General features: G+C 37.2%; 1 protein-coding gene across 3 annotated transcripts in view; it reads right to left on the reverse strand.

Annotated features, from left to right (window-relative positions):
- Positions 1-11670, reverse strand: part of LOC147339185 (protein diaphanous homolog 3-like) — a 168195-nt gene extending 156525 nt beyond the window's left edge. For 2 of the 3 annotated variants that reach the window (XM_086290362.1, XM_086290370.1), the window contains exons 1-6: positions 11392-11670; positions 11107-11306; positions 6963-6995; positions 6443-6625; positions 6034-6138; positions 224-354 (exon numbers count right to left, since the gene is read on the reverse strand). In XM_086290362.1, the coding sequence (XP_086146488.1) occupies positions 224-354; positions 6034-6138; positions 6443-6625; positions 6963-6995; positions 11107-11220 (566 nt within the window). In that variant the 5' untranslated portion in view covers positions 11221-11306; positions 11392-11670. The remainder of the gene's footprint in view (positions 1-223; positions 355-6033; positions 6139-6442; positions 6626-6962; positions 6996-11106; positions 11307-11391) is intronic. The other variant, XM_086290379.1, reaches the window with a different exon arrangement.
- Between the last annotated feature and the right edge of the window lie 4439 nt (positions 11671-16109).

Raw genomic sequence — 16109 nt, forward strand, 5'->3', positions numbered from 1 at the left:
ACAAAAACATGATTAAAGGATGATTAGATTAATATGAACTAAATTTGAAGTAATAGAACTTACAGAGGAGAAAATAAGAGACAGAAATACTACATAAAGAAAGGTATATAGTCTGGTGTCCCCGTACAGTGTACTGTCAAATAATAAACTACCAGCGACAAGAGAGGGGAATTAAACCTAAAGAGGGCAAGTCCACTTTTAGTGTCAGAATCTTGTACCATACCTGACGGGGTTGCTGGTAAGGGATACTCGCAGTGAGTCTAGACAGGAAAACAGACGTTCATCCATGACCCCTGACTTCAGCTCACTAAGGAATTCCTGGGGAGAAATCTGATGGCTGCTTCTCAAGTTGCCCTGTAAAATGAAAAGAAAGGAAGAAGAAATCTCTCAAATACAGCCTTGCAAATTCTGCCAAGTAAAAATAAAAAGTTTGTTTGTTTTTGTTTAAATTGCCCAGTTTTTCCTGACTTTTGACCAATCCTAAAGCACTTAGCTTTATTCCCATGCTTGCTCATTTTAATGTACCTCTAAAAAGTTCCCACTTTATACACACACATACACACCTTACATGTCCATACACATTTCTAGTCTAAGGTATTTCTGAATGGAAATGTTTTAAAATTTATAAAATTTCAAAACTATCAACAACACAACAAGCAAAATTACTGAAAAAGACCTTAATTATTAACTTTATATATTTAGAATGCATGAACCTGGGGGGGGGGGGGGGGGGGTAGCTATACCAAGAATTTCCTTTTCATTCCCTGACAAGACACTAGGGTTACTACTGAGTAAGACTTACTACTGCTTTTGTGTGGGTGGGTGGTAAAGACTTGAAGCTAAACTTACTTTTTGTAATGTTCTTGATTGATCAAAGACCTCAGATATCACCATCTATCACTATCTGAAGGAATATATAATCCCTAATCCCAACAGGCTGGCAAAAAAAAAAAAAATGAAAAATGAAAAAAGAAATATATCCAGTCTGTTTCTCACCTCACACCTCTTCTATAAAGCCCTACTCTATAGAAATATATACAGAAAGGCCTCTAATCTGAAAAACAATACAAATATATTTACTTTTCAAAACTTCAGTGATAAAACCTGTCATTTTTATTCAAAGAATGTATCGTATAGCAGCAAACAGTCTTATAGCCCAATAAATAGAAGCTTGTTACATATATAGAAAAGTCAAAGGTGTACAAGCTTTTGAAATGGCAGCCAGAAAAGTATAGCTTTAGCTCATGTGATACTGATTGTTGAGTAGCTTGTTGTCCTGATTGAACTCCGGGAAAACATTTTATTTGGCATGTGTTCCATGTTCAATTGGACTTCACAACATGGCTCATGCTCATCACCACAAAACACATCAAAGCACTCCACTCATTTCAGATAGCAGTCCTATGAAACTATCACTCGCACAACATCAGAACCCTCCAGTGTTGTTACCACGGCTAAAACATGTCATTTCTGCTCCGCTTACAAATTGGTTCTTGATTGCAAGCATCATCAGCTTAGTCCAACTCCCACTTTGTATGTCTCTTGCTCGGTGCTGAGTTAAGTCGAATGGTGGTGGCAATTTCACAAAAACAAACCACTGCCTGGCTGCACAACAGACCATCAAGGATACAGAAAGTGTCTGCCTCCCTCTCTTTTCCTCTTCAAGCCCAATGATCAACTGCCTCTCCCATCCTGGTGAGAAATGATGATGACTAGGCGGTTTGTTTTTCAGGATCTCTTGGGCTTTCAGCAGCAAGAGGAAAGTATGATTGCTGCTCTTGGTAGAAACAGGCCCGGGTCCTTCTGGTGTTTCTTATCAAAGGAACATTCGTGGCACCCTGTTTGCCCAGTGACAGCAAGTCCATCCACATAACATGGATAGACTCCAGATGCATTAAAAGCTTCATATGTTAAAATGTGCACTTGGAGCATAATGCATGATTTTCTTTTAATAATCATTTCAACTGAGGTTATAGCCAAAATGGACCAGTGAGTCACTGTTTAGTGTTTTTTTAATACTGCCTGATTAGAGTTCTAAGGTTGGTCAGGGATGTACTCCACTCTTGAAACCTTCACAGAAAATACATTTTGGAAGACACCCCCCTGAATTTCAAAGAGACTTGACCCAAAGCTAGTGTGTACAGGAGAAAGATGATGTGCACTCATAATGTACCATTTATGCGAGCATTGTATTAACATACAATAGACCACGGGTGTCAAAGACATTTTAGTTAAAAGGCCACATACTTCAATTTGATCTTGAAGTGAGACCAGACCAGTTTATTAAAAAAAATGAAAAAGCGTAATAACATACCCTTCCTTTAATGTAGAAGCACAGGTAAGGTCTGAAAATGTTAATGAACCATTCATTTACAAAACTTTTACACAAAAGCCTAAGATGTCATATTAAATATGCACTACAGATGGGAGTGAGACTATGCACAAAATTTTGGAGCTAAACTCATTTATCTTTACACGTCATTATTAAAACAGCCTGATAAGATCTGCATATACTTTCTGTACACATTCACTCCATGGTAGTAATACTCTGACCACTTCACCTTGAACAGCAGTGCGATTTATTAAACTATTTAAGATATAACAAATTCCCTGGAATTTTCACACTTTGCATGGGTAGGTGGTATAGCTTCAAAATTATATCACAATATTTCAAGAAAATTTGCAATAATCATATTTCAGACGAAAGGAAAAAAGATAGCGGGTAGCAACATTTATTAATTCAAGTAAATGAACAGCATTTTCTATCCACCTTTGCCAATGAGCTACTGTCACTGATGAGACACAATCTAAATCAAAGTGTTAATCTACTGAAACAACTTTCCAGCAGCAGAAGCATCGTAGTGCAATATTAGTGGCACACAGCATTATATCAAATGACATAGTAAAAAAGCAAATGTAAGCACTAACATAGTGCAGCCCAAGTAGCGTACACGTATAGCATGACTGCTTAAAACTTTAATTTAACACTACAGTAACGGCAAATTATTCATGTAACTCTGTAGGAACTTCACAATACTGTCAGATAAGAAAACTGAAAAAGAGTTTCGACCTGGGGTGTTTGTGTTATTTTGGGTCAAGTTTTCTAACCAGCTGCTTAATATCTTGCTTTACCACTGTGCAACAACAACAATAATAATAATTTCCACCCAAGCTTGGCACTTCCTGTCATTAAGGAGTGCAACTAGCGAGCGGAAGCATCAGTTCTTGGTTGAGTAATTTGTTTACTTTAGGGTTGCACCAGTTGCCAATATAAAATGGTGAAACAAATTTGTGTTGTTTCTACCTTTAGCACAATTGTTTTAAAATTTGCAAAGTGTTTGCATTGCTCTTTACTGAAGGTTGTTGAACTAGCTGCTTATTTTTGTTAACGGTATTAAGTTGTTAGCAGAGACGGACATGCTAACATGCTCTCAGACAAACCATGACTCACAACTTCTAGGTATACAATATGGCAAAGCCCTACTGCACATGGACCCATTAGTAGGTCAATTCTAGCCCCCGCCTGCATGCAGTAGACTTTTGTGTGCTAAATCAGCGGTCCCCAACCTTTTTTGCGCCACGGACCGGTTTATGCCCAACAATATTTTCACGGACCGGCCTTTAAGGTGACGCGGATAAATACAACAAAATAAAACCAGTACCGGTACCGAAAAAAAGATTTATTCATAACATACGTGAAAAGACCCAGGAAAACCGAGTTAACGATAAAAGTCATAACAAAATAACGCTGAAAACCGATAAAAACCCTGAAAACCATACATTTCAATTCTCGCGGCCCGGTACCAAACGACTCACGGACCGGTACCGGTCCGAGGCCCGGGGGTTGGGGACCGCTGTGCTAAACCATGTGCTATATTTTCAAATTAGAAACAATACACATGGATTTTGGATAAACCCTTTTACACAGATTCTGACCATTTGACAGGTCTTAACATAAATTTTCCCCATGCTCAGCTTCAGTTGATCGAGGAGTCATATTTTTGAAGATTCTTTGAAAGCAATTTAAGGCAAGGCAAAACTCAATTTCCTGCACAGCAGGGGCATTGCACATAAATCAAAACACAATGTCAAAGGTCAGCAATTATTTTTTGTGACAACATACAAGGAAATTGTTTCTCTCCAAGGCTATCTCCAAATTCACAGACTAAAAGAGGAAGTGGCATACATCGGTTTAAAAATTAAAGGTCAATTGGCAAAACAGCAACATGACTGAGAAGGTCACATTGTTGTTGTTATTTTGATGGCACGTTAAACAAGCAAAAGCAAAACAAGAAAACTTCAAGTTCCTTTGTGTAAAAAGTAAAAACATTTTTGTTGATATATACTTCACCTTGCTTAGTGTTTTAAACTCAGTGACACCACATTTCCTCAGAAATGTTGACCTTTTTCTCAGAACTTCTCTCCAAAAACACATAATGAACCACTTCTTAAATGCAGAGTATTATAAATCTGCTCTCTTAAAGAAATTAATTTCACTGTTTTTTGGTTGGTGCCCACATTTTTTTACCATGCAGGTATGAAAGGTAACAAATGCAGGCCAGTCACCATGGTAACTAGAGACAAGGATAGACAGCCTAAGGCAAACTTGAAGGGATGTCTGGTTATAACAAATATAATAAATTTCTTACTTGGATGTAAGAAATTTGGACTTGGACTTATTTCATACTTCTTTGCAACACATGATGGCAACTTAACCAGAAACCTGTAGCTATCAAATACGAATAGGCCTTACTGTTCACAATGTCAATTATTTGTTTTTTTTTCCCCCCCTACCCATTTCTTCAGCTAATACATTAACTTTTAAGAAGTGCAAAAGACAAGTACAATGTCTGGATACCAGGAAGTTCTTTTTTTAGCCTTTTCATGTAAGAAAAATGATATATCGATGCTTTACAATGACTTGTGGAAGCTTAAAATATTTATATTCTTTAATATCCTGTACCTCATACTGTATGCTACATACTGTGATCCATCAACAATAATATGACTGTCACAGAAATAACTTGTTTTCCTATTTCCCAGTCACTCTTTATTACCTGCAGTAAATGTTTGCTATAATCATAAAATAAAATGAATCCACCTCCATGTCTGGGCCAAAAAACAAAAACACAACAAGAATAATGCAGATATGCAAAGAGCTAATTCACCTCTGCTGCTCACTCAACAGAGTGCGTGCCTATGTGGAAAGCGAGACGTTGCACTTCTCTTCAAAGATTTTTGACAATGTATTTTTGGTCTTAAGTGGTATAAAAAAAATAAATAAATACAATTCATTTTGTTGTTTGTTCACAACAACAATGTTAACTTAAGTGTCATGATAACTGCTGTGAGTGAGAGAGATGCTGAGTACTCAAGGCAAGTATATCCTTCTACATTTAAAGAACACAATTAAACAGGTGCCGAAAACTGAAAACCAGTGAACAAGTATTCTAATATTTAGCCCTAAAATTCAAGCTACATTCACCCGCACCATTTAAAGCGGGATTTTCCACTTTTGTTCTTAAAAGATTTCCATCCACATAAAAATGCAAAAAATATATGTCACATGCTGTCAAAAGTGTTGGTCATATACCTCTAACTGCAGAAAAGCTGGCCAATCAAAGGTCTATAAACAATATCATGGGTCATAGTCTTCTGTTTAAAAAGGAGATAAATGCACGCACATGTGATGTTGCGTGACACAGTCATTTTCCAAGTTCAAATTTGATACAGAAACAGTTTCAAAAGCTTCATTTTCTGTGACTTCAAACTCCAAAAAGGCCAAAACGCACAGAAAAAGTGATGTTTACCAAAACACGTGTGGATGGTACCTCACAAACCAAAACTCAACCAGTTACCTTCCACTCAAAAAAGTTAGAAAGTATGAAACTCAAACTTCTTCAGGCTGCTAGACACTGCTAATTAAAAGCATCAGCAACACGTTTCAATGCAAACATTCAACCACATAAATATAAAATGTCAGTTAATTTAAACTCAAAATAGGTGAAATATTTTAAATATTTAAAAACTTACAGTTTTAGAGGCAGTTGATATATACTGAATGACCATTTCTTTCTTTGTGTTGAGGTCTTTTTCTCTCAAAGGAGTCTTTTTGTCCTCATTCAAGTTCATGTCTTCCTAAAAAAGAAAAGAGAAAAAAAAACTACAACATTACCGTGGCCAAAATTTGATGTTGTTTTTGAATGCATAACTGACTCTGGAAGACATTAGCATTCTGCACTGTTTCTAGCGTCAGCAACCAAATATCAGCTGCTTTGTGGCCATGATCATAAAATTACTGAACTAAAATGAAAGTTTGAAAAATATCATCACTTGTGTTAAATTGATTATTTGTCTTTTTGAATATCTTTATCACTTAGTCCCTGGTAGCACTTTTTTTTTAATGAAATGTGAAAATGTTGTACAAAAAGTAAGAACACACCATCATCTTTTCAAAAAGAGCCAAGATCTCCTTTTCTGAGTTTATCTTTGACGATAGTTCCTCAAAATGATGTGAGGTGGAGGATGAAGAACTGGACCAGTCGTTTGCATTGTGCTTAGATTGTGTCAAGGGTGGGCGCTCCTTTTTACTACCGGGAATCCTAATACTGGCGAATCTGTCCAGCTGTAGAAAGAAAGAAAGCACAATTAAAAATAGAAAAAAATACTCCAGACTTGGAGTCAAGTTTAGATGATTATGAGCACATTTAAATGGTTAGTAGTCAAGCAGAATAAAAAAAACAGTTATTAATAAACTAGAATGCAATGCTAGTAATATGAAACAAACTACAAACAAGAAGTCTGTCCTATGATGTTAATGGCTCCAATGCCTGACTGTTTTGGTTTTGTTAATGATGCTCAAAATAAGCAGAAGCAGTGACCTCAAGTAAGGTGACGTTAGATGTTGCAGAGATCGATGACACAAAGCACACACAGAAGCATATCAGTTTGTCAAAGCTTACCACATCATCTGTGATGTTTCTAAAGGGTAAGTGCTATAAGTGGGGAGCAAAAAGAAACAAATCAGGATACACAAAGCAAAAGCACCAAATATTCTAACAAACACTTCTGGAGCACATTTTTACATTCAGGCTTCAAGAATTTGCTTCATTTCAGTTAAACATTTGTGCCCCATTCTTTGCAGCATACAGCATAATCTAAAAAGAATAGAGACAGTGAAATGTCTGTATTGATTTGTCCCTACTCTGTTACACTTATTTTGACATTCAAAGAGTTACAATGGCGTTTTACATTCACATTCAATTTTTTAAAAAATGCTTCTTTAAATGGAGTGGACAGTACGACTCTGCAAAACATCAACACCAGTCCAACAACTGGCAGGGAGGTCTGCATACTCATGCACATAATAGAAGTTTCTGTTTAATGTTGTTTAACTGTTGTGTCCTTGAGCAAGACACTTCAACCGTTGGCTACTGGTGGTGGTCAGAGGGCCTGGCAGCGCCAGTGTCCGGCACCCTCGCCTCTGTCAGTGGCAGCTGTGGGCAGCTGTGGCTACAATGTAGCTTGCCATCACCAGTGTGTGAATGGGTGAATGAATGTAGCGTAAAGCGCTTTGGGGTCCTAAGGGACTAAGTAAAGCACTATACAAATACAGGCCATTTACCATTTAATGAATGATCCAAAAATATCAGAAAGATGCACTTATTTCTTCTGTCAATTAAATCAGCAAAGACTCGCTGCCTTTAATAGAACTGGCCTGACTATGTGTTTTCCTTCCCAAATGTCCATGGTGTGCCAGATATACAGCTGATTTAAATAAATTAATTTATTTATTATAGCACATGTCCCAGAAACTTGCATCACCAAGTACCAAACATGACATTTTTGACAAAGTTGCCTCTAGGCAAAACTGTTTACCATTTGCCAGTGTTAGAATATTTGCATGTGTGTGGGTTATTAATTTTGGCAGGACTTTTTTGTTGTTATCAAGTTTTTACATGGTCACCATATAAAACAACATTTCTATCACAAATTAACTGCTACATGGAGCCTGACCAATACAAATTTTAAGACCTATTCCAAAACAGATATTTAACTATTTAAAAATTCAATATACTGTTGTTTTTTTTTTCTTTCAGCCACACAAAACCAATTTCCTTAACACATGTTACATGTAGTCATCTATGAGGTCTTTCTCAAAAATATTATTTTCCAATTTAATTAAATAACAACGGTAATGACTTTATCATTTTAGTTCTACTTCTGCTGGAATATGATAGGAACTGGCCAAAAAGCCACACAACAAAATAACTACCAATTAAAAACTATATAAAGGACATTTTTGTGATGAAAGAAGAACTTGCCAAACACGGTAATTACTGATAAAGTAAAATTCATTATGGCCACAGCAATTCCAGTCCTTCAGTTAGTCCATTTGGGGAAAAGAAAAAAAAAGGGCAAAAAGGCATCTCACAACTACATTAACACACTGATCTGACATGTTTCCACCAGATATAAAGTGCTTTTTGAACAATCTTTGGGAGAGTACGCACTATGGATATAGCACATTTACCAGCAGACAAACATTTCAGTTAACTCATTAAGAAAACTAACATCCTGCATTACAGCTGTGGCAGAGGAGATGGTGGTGACCTCTGCTTTCAAGAGGCAAAAGCAAAGGTCACGAGAAGCTGTAAAAGAAAGCCCACTAATGCAAGCTGCAGTTTTTCAATACTCTTTTTTTTTTTTTTTTAATACACAAAGATGGAGAAATCTCAAGAAATCCAGATGTTATTCTGACAAGAAGGTGAATCAAGAATAAAACCAGCATGTTTGGGGTGTTATATATAGATGGGGGTGGTATACATTGCTCCCCTTACCATGAGGCATTCAAAAAATGTTGGAGATCCTAGTAAAGCAGGCGTTGGCTTTAAGATGACTTTTGTTTCCACAGCAACAACTCATTCCTTAGGCTTTGTGATACTGCCTCTATTGAAACTGGATGTCATCGAAAAATTCACTAACATGTAGTTAACTCTATCAACTGAAGAAAACCTCGCTTCTTTGGTATTTCCTCTTTAAAAGAAGAGGCAGGCACTCCTAATTTAAAGATCCTGTGAAAGCAACTTGGTGTCTCTCATCCAGACAGACACTAACACTCAGGGATTACTTTGTGTCGGATCATGCCGGAACTGCACCCTCCCTGTGTTGCAGATCCTCCTAACTTACAAATTAGGCACTGAAACACTCTTCTAAAAATTACCACCTGAGCGGAGTCACAGCAAAGACATCAAAAGGCCTCATTCCATGTGAGATGAAGTCCACTGAGATTTTACTATGCTATATGCTGCACATTTTCAATGAGCAAAGTTACTTATGGAACAAAGAGTTTGGCTTAAACAGAAATTATAAAGTTGTCTTAACATTTTTTAGCAGACTAGCCAATAAAATAAAAGCCTTCTAAATTAATCTCAGAAAGGTGTCCAACACTTGACTGGACATCTTTGTTTACGCCAAACACCTCTGGTTGATGGAAGGAAGATTTGCTGAGAGTTCTTGGTCCCATCTGGCTGGTGCAGTCATTTTAGACTGAATGCAGACCAAGGCTTCCAACACCTTTGTCTTGGATCAAGCAATCTAAAAGAAACCTGGCTGGGGAAAAAGAACAGGCTTTGTCCTCTTGCTTTCCCACCTACATATCCATGAGATCACAGATTCAGCAAGGTCCTGCAGATGGATTCAAAGTACTACAGTCACCTTTAAACAGGCAGGCTCAGACTCAAGTTTTTATGGCATATTTCGAACCACTGAAACTCAATTTCTATCCACTTGTCTAAAGATATCAAGAAATAATATATAACAAAACTAGATTAAATTATGTTAGCAATAAAAATATAAAGAAGTAGCATAGCCTGACTACATCAAATATGTCTAGTAAAGGATTTGGAGGACGGATAGAAACATTGTAGATACTCCATGATTTATTTCTTTAACACCATTTAAAATTCACTTTAATAGGTTTCCTGCATTTATGCTGAATGAATAGACATTAAATGTTACCGTAGCATGCCAATCAGAATTAGCTACAGTTTTATATAAAGTGACCAGATAACAATGACCATCTCAAGTTACCAGAGACTCTGGTAATGTGTTTGCAACATATTTCTCAAATATTAAATCAATGAGTTAATTTATCAGGTTTTAATTCTTATACACTGTAGATAAACATGTTTATGCTTCAAACGTAACTTTCATCCAGCACTGTACACTAATCAAAGAAGGTGAATCCGAATTCCTATTATGGATTGCATTGTCAGATGTTAAACGAACAGGTCATCAGTGGGAGTGGACAGAAACCATTTGAGAAAGACTAAATTTTGCTTCATTTTCCACTGGAGTCTCTGAACAGTGGCCACAGGAACTTGACTTGGAGTAACACTCTCAAGCACAGGTTGAGCATGCTTTAAAGAGATCTGTGTCACAAGCAAGTCTCCTATCAGAAAATGAAAAGGGTTTGGGGTTGTTGTTGTTTTTTTAATTGCTAGTCTAGCTGTGTAAACAAACAAAAAAAAACATGATTTTGTTTACACAGCTAGACTAGCTGAAGAACAACAACCGACAAATACCAAAGAGACTAAATGCTGTCTTGTTTGTAGGAGGGAATGCATGGATTAGTGTCAGTTAAACCCTGTGCTAATTTTAACCTTTTGATTTCCTACATGCAAAGTCAACAAACACTCAAGGTTATGGCTGTCGAAGAAATTCTACCATATAAAACATTACTTGTGTAGCCTCCTGTGCTTTGTTAACTGTTCGTTTCTCTCAGCCTCCCCAGACATGCAAGCACATTACGAAGGCATGACACATCTTCACCACGAGGTCTAACCGTGGTTGTTTGTCTATCCAAACTGGTCGTTCTGAAAGTAATAGAAAATACCGATCCAAGGTGTCTGCTACATTCTTTATATGGAGGGCCATCTACCCGTGTACTGTTCTGTCCACATCAATGTCCTTCTCTGTGGCTGGTTGTATCATAGGGAAAGCATAACACACTGAGTGACCATCTATTTGCGGCGTTTATCAAATGCTTTCTGTATCATACCGTTAGAGTAAAACCAAAGCTCGTTTTAGTCTTTTCATACTTACAAATTTTGGTTTGCGGTCTCCGTCATCGGTGTATGACGAAGTGGAGCCCTTCTTCTTTTGAGATTTACTGTCCCGTCCGGTGGTGGATTCAAACCGCTGACTGTAACTCTCCATGATGACCCAATGACTTCTACACCAGCTGACAGCTACTGAAGACCTAAACCTTTTATTGCATGCAACGTTAGCAGACGACAGAAGAGCTAGAGGACCACACAAAGGAAAATGCTTAGCACATAACAACACTAGGTCCACTAAGCGTTTTTAATGTTTAGTGCTCAGTCTCACCTGTCCGTTTAGCTAGCTAGCCAGGTTTACAATACTATCATTCACCGGTGACTTGACTTAGCGCTAATCCAATTTATTGACTGTCACGTAATGCTCTACTTTCCGTTAACTAAAAAAATGCGCCTTAAACGTAACAATTTTCCCGGAGACTTACAAAATTCACCCGAACATTAACTGAAAGCCATACAGTCATTACGAGTTTCAGCAGAAGCGTTAGGTGGGTAAAATTAAGATACTTTTTTTGACAGACCCGCGCAATGCTTACGTCAGCTTCCCATGTTTAATCCAACCAATAGCAATCACGGAACCGCAAACGGTGACTCGAGTCATAGTTTAGAGGGAGTTGATTGGCTGCCTGAAGTGTCAGTCAATCCTACTTCAGTTTTAGGGTTGTTCGTTTTATTCAGCCAGTATCTCCTGTGCGATAGGTTTTGTGTGTAGGTCTTACTTGCATCCAAGCTTTTCTCTCTGTATTAGATAGATATATTAGATTTAATTCAGTTTGCCAAGTGACAGTTTTTCTCTTATAGAAATATTAAACAGAAAGTGACAGGCGATAATGACAGGTTGCTTAAATATAATTTCTTAATTAAATGGGTAAAATAACTCAGTATAAATGCACACATATAAATAGAATAAAATAAAGGTCTTTAAATCAGTTTAGTAGGCTACAACCGCCTTTTTTTATTTAGTTGGCCAAACCCAGGCTTTATTTTATTGATGTATGGTCTAGTTTAAATGACCTAATTAGAGGATTAGAAATTAGTGTATCAGAGGGACATCTCAGGTTGAGTGCTTTGGAGACAGAGAGGAAAAGCTGAGATAGTTTAGACTTGCAGAGAATGGATACTGGATGCACTGGACAAATGATGCTGAAGCTGGAGCTGCGAGGCAGGAGGAAAAGACCAAAGAGAAGATTCATGGATGTAGTAAAAGATAACATGCTGAGATTTGGTGTGACAGAGGAGGATGTTAGAGACAGGGTAGTATGCAGGCAGAGCTGATGGAGTTTCTGTGGCGAACCCTCATAGCTAAGGAAAACATTAGCAATAAAAAAAAAGTAATAATCGTCCACATTTTTCCACATCCTATGATGTAGGATGTCCAGGATTCAAGAAATTGTTTATCTATCATGGAATAAAGTTCAGTCAGAAGTCGATGATCACAGTAAAATGAGGGTGTTTTATATTGTTGCTTGTTTGTCTCTTTGATTTCCACTGTAAAAGCAAGCTAAACCCACTGTTCAATCCCAAACATCTTGTATGATGCAAACAGCAACACAGTAACGTGATGCAACTACCAGAAACTTTTGCACGCTTCTCAAGTGCTCTCCTCAAACCTACAGTTTGATCCCTGAACACATACAGTATCAGGGAGAGTTCCTCAACATGAAGCATTAAAAGTTTTTTGTGCCCCCTGTTAGTGAAACTCATAAATTATAGAAAACAGTAATAGTTCAGACTATTGACAGTAAACTGCAGGATATTAAAGATTGCTCCTGGTGGATGCCAACTGTAAACTGCTGTATACCTCATGTTGTTATTCAGTAGTTATGCGTGTGGAACTCGTACCCTTGAGGACAATTGTGTTACATAACCAAATGATGGCAATAGGATAAAAAGCCACAAGTGGTATTAACCTTTCCCTCTGTCTGTGTTCCTGCCTCCAGACTGCTAGGACCATGCTCATCCTCTGCAAATCCATAGAAGTGGAGTCACATGACAATTAGACAGGCTTAACCTCCTGACTGTTGCAGTTTGATTGATGTTGTTCTCAGAAAGCATGTCTCACAGACATCAAAATCAGAAAAATAAGAACACAAAGATACAGTACAGCTCAGCCTTTATATTTCAAGCATTAGTCTTGGCCAACTTGAGCAGTGATTCAGTACAATTATGCTCTAATTATTATTTTGTTAGTCTGCAATCATGCAGTGTGCCGGACCAAATTCACACTCATAGGTAGATCGCATAAATCCAGAGATACACCGGCATGTGATTTAGAAGAAACATATTTGGTATGCACATTATAATTTTCAGAATTTTTTTGTTTTTTGTTTTTCCAAGGCTAAAAGTGGAGTCAGACGTCACCATTAAATGAAACCTTCAGCTATGAAATTAAATTGGACCTTCTTTCAATTCAAGCTCTTGAAATCTTGTTATCTTGAAAGACCTTTATTCCTTCAATCCCTGGAGGGCTGTCTGCATGACTGCCAGCAATGTGTTAACACTCTTCATCTAGCCAAACACAAGCCTTGTGGCATTATGCCTCGCTAATCCTCTCAGACAATGAGAGATCGAGTCTTCCAAGTTGGTCAAAGAATAGCCACAGGGATATATAATCAAAAGCCCCAAATGCCAAATAATATAAATTTTGAATTTTCCTTGTACTGATAACGCAGCTGATCTGTTTAAATCATCATACCACACACAGCAAATCTGACTGAATGGGTTTGTTTTTTTGTGCTTTTTGATTGAATTACATACTTTAATAGTGTGAGCATTTCAATTCTACATTGACATTGCTTTTTCTTGTATTTGCTTTTTTTTAAAGGTAGAGTTCATATTAACACGTCTGATTGTGATAAACAGCTTCAAGGATTATCAGTAAAAAGGTGATTTAGGTAGAAATATATTTATATTTGTAAATGTTTAAGATATTTTCAACAAAGAATGACAATTGACACAAATTAAATCTCATATCAAAGTCAGAGGTTATAGGGATGCAAGGAACCAGTGCTGAATACTGCATAGAATTTGAGAACTTCACAACTATCACAATGACACAGGGGCTCAGACCTAATAAGGGTAAATTTATCCTCACCATGAAGCTTTGTTAGTGGAGCAGACCATTTCTATGTTTCACATTGAAAGCAGCTTCAAATGTTGTTACAACGTCTGCACGGAGAGTTGGCCGTTCTTTAACTTTTCAGTGTGCATATACTGCCATCTTGTGGTTTCAATTAGATGGCACCACTGGCCCTAGGTTTCAGAGATAATCGAACCATGCAAAGTGGTGGTGGTTTCCATAAGTCTTTTTTCCGTTTGTTAATTAACAAATGTTATACAGTAGTTTAAATACACAAGAAAACAAATAGATATCAGCATTCAGAAACACTCACATTTTCCATGTCTACAGAGAGTGTCTCTGTGCCTGAAAAATAAATTAGGTTTAAGCCTGCACATTATGTGTCCACCAAGCTATTCAGGCAAATTCTTCTTGCATAACTCCTTAAGTGATTTTGTTTATCCTGGAAATTTATAATAACTATGCATCAGTGATTTTAAGATTTTTTTCATAACATGTTTTATTTCAGAGTAGTCAGGGAAGCAACATCCAAAATACACATGTATGTGTTTTTCCCCCCGTTTGCTTTGTTTACTGGACTTTTAGACAATTTAGCCGAATGAGATCATGCCTCAAATTCCTGAAAAAGAGTAGAGGTTTCACCTGAGCTTTAAGCAGAAAAGGATAAAGCATGAACAAGTTAATGGTCGAGCACCACTTAAATGATATGGAATACCCTTACTGCTCAAAAAATAAAGCTGCTCTACATTCCACACTCAACACCCAACTGATTCAGTGACTCATTACTGCAAGTCATTGAACCGATTGGGTGAACTTAATAAAGTGGCTGTGGATCAGCCAATCACATGGCAGGCAAATGGCCTTCACAGTCATCAGATCTCAGTCCAGTAGAGCACCTTTGGGATGTGGTGGAATGGGAGATTGACATTATGGATGTGCAGCCAACGAATCTAACACAAACTAATGTAAGTGATTTATCTGTTAGGTAATTTTACAATACAGACTATTTTCTTGACATTTGTTCTTCTATATAGCCTGAAGATTATTAATGAAGGACTTACATATCATTCCTATCTTAAAAAGTATAAGAAAAAGCAATAATTATTAGTAATTAAAAGCATTTTCTGATCAATGGGCTGTGCAATGATTTAGTATCAAATGTCATCTTTAAAAATATTTTTAAATGGTTTGCACTTATTTAGATAATACATGATTTTTATTTTCAGACATAAAAATTCCAAAAACATGTAATGCAGTACCAATTAATTTAATGTAAGAAATCTGCTGGAGATGATCCTTCTTGTTCAAACTAATTTTGCTGCCACCTCGTATCTTATTTCTTACAAAATGTCATATTGGACCCACTGAGACCTTATTAATATTCCCACAAAGTACTGCCCACAGCTTGAACATCATAGGCCTTATGAAGAGGCCACTTTTCTTCATCATGTGGTTTTACTGCATGGTTGATTAGTATATGGCTGAGTCTGAGTCCCTTTCATCAAACCTGTAACAGCAGTAGTCGGTTGCATCCAGGAACAGCTGATGCATGCTTGCTGTGTGTCTCCAGTATTACTCTGAGGTTTGTAGAGGTTTGTATGTGGACACACATACACACAGTTAACTCAGCACTGTCCAGGAACGGTGTAAGGAACTCCACCTATTCCTTCTCCCATGGTTGTGTTCACCAACCCCAAGATTATTGGATATAAAGTCATACTTAAAATTACATTTATATCTGCATACGCTCACTGGCCACTTCATTAATTATACATTGCTAGAATAAGATGTGTACATTGTGGTAGTAAGTGGACATGATAGGCAACAACACTAAGGTAGGATGTGGTGTTATAATGGGTGTTATAATGGGTCACTATCAGCCAAGGTTTCGGGTGAACCCACTGTGAGAC

The sequence above is a fragment of the Aulonocara sp. 'chitande type north' Nkhata Bay genome, linkage group LG1 (assembly GCF_057382095.1).
Source record: "Aulonocara sp. 'chitande type north' Nkhata Bay isolate Kocher_YH1m ecotype deep benthic linkage group LG1, A_spYH_male_GT1.1, whole genome shotgun sequence".
NCBI lineage: Eukaryota > Metazoa > Chordata > Actinopteri > Cichliformes > Cichlidae > Aulonocara > Aulonocara sp. 'chitande type north' Nkhata Bay.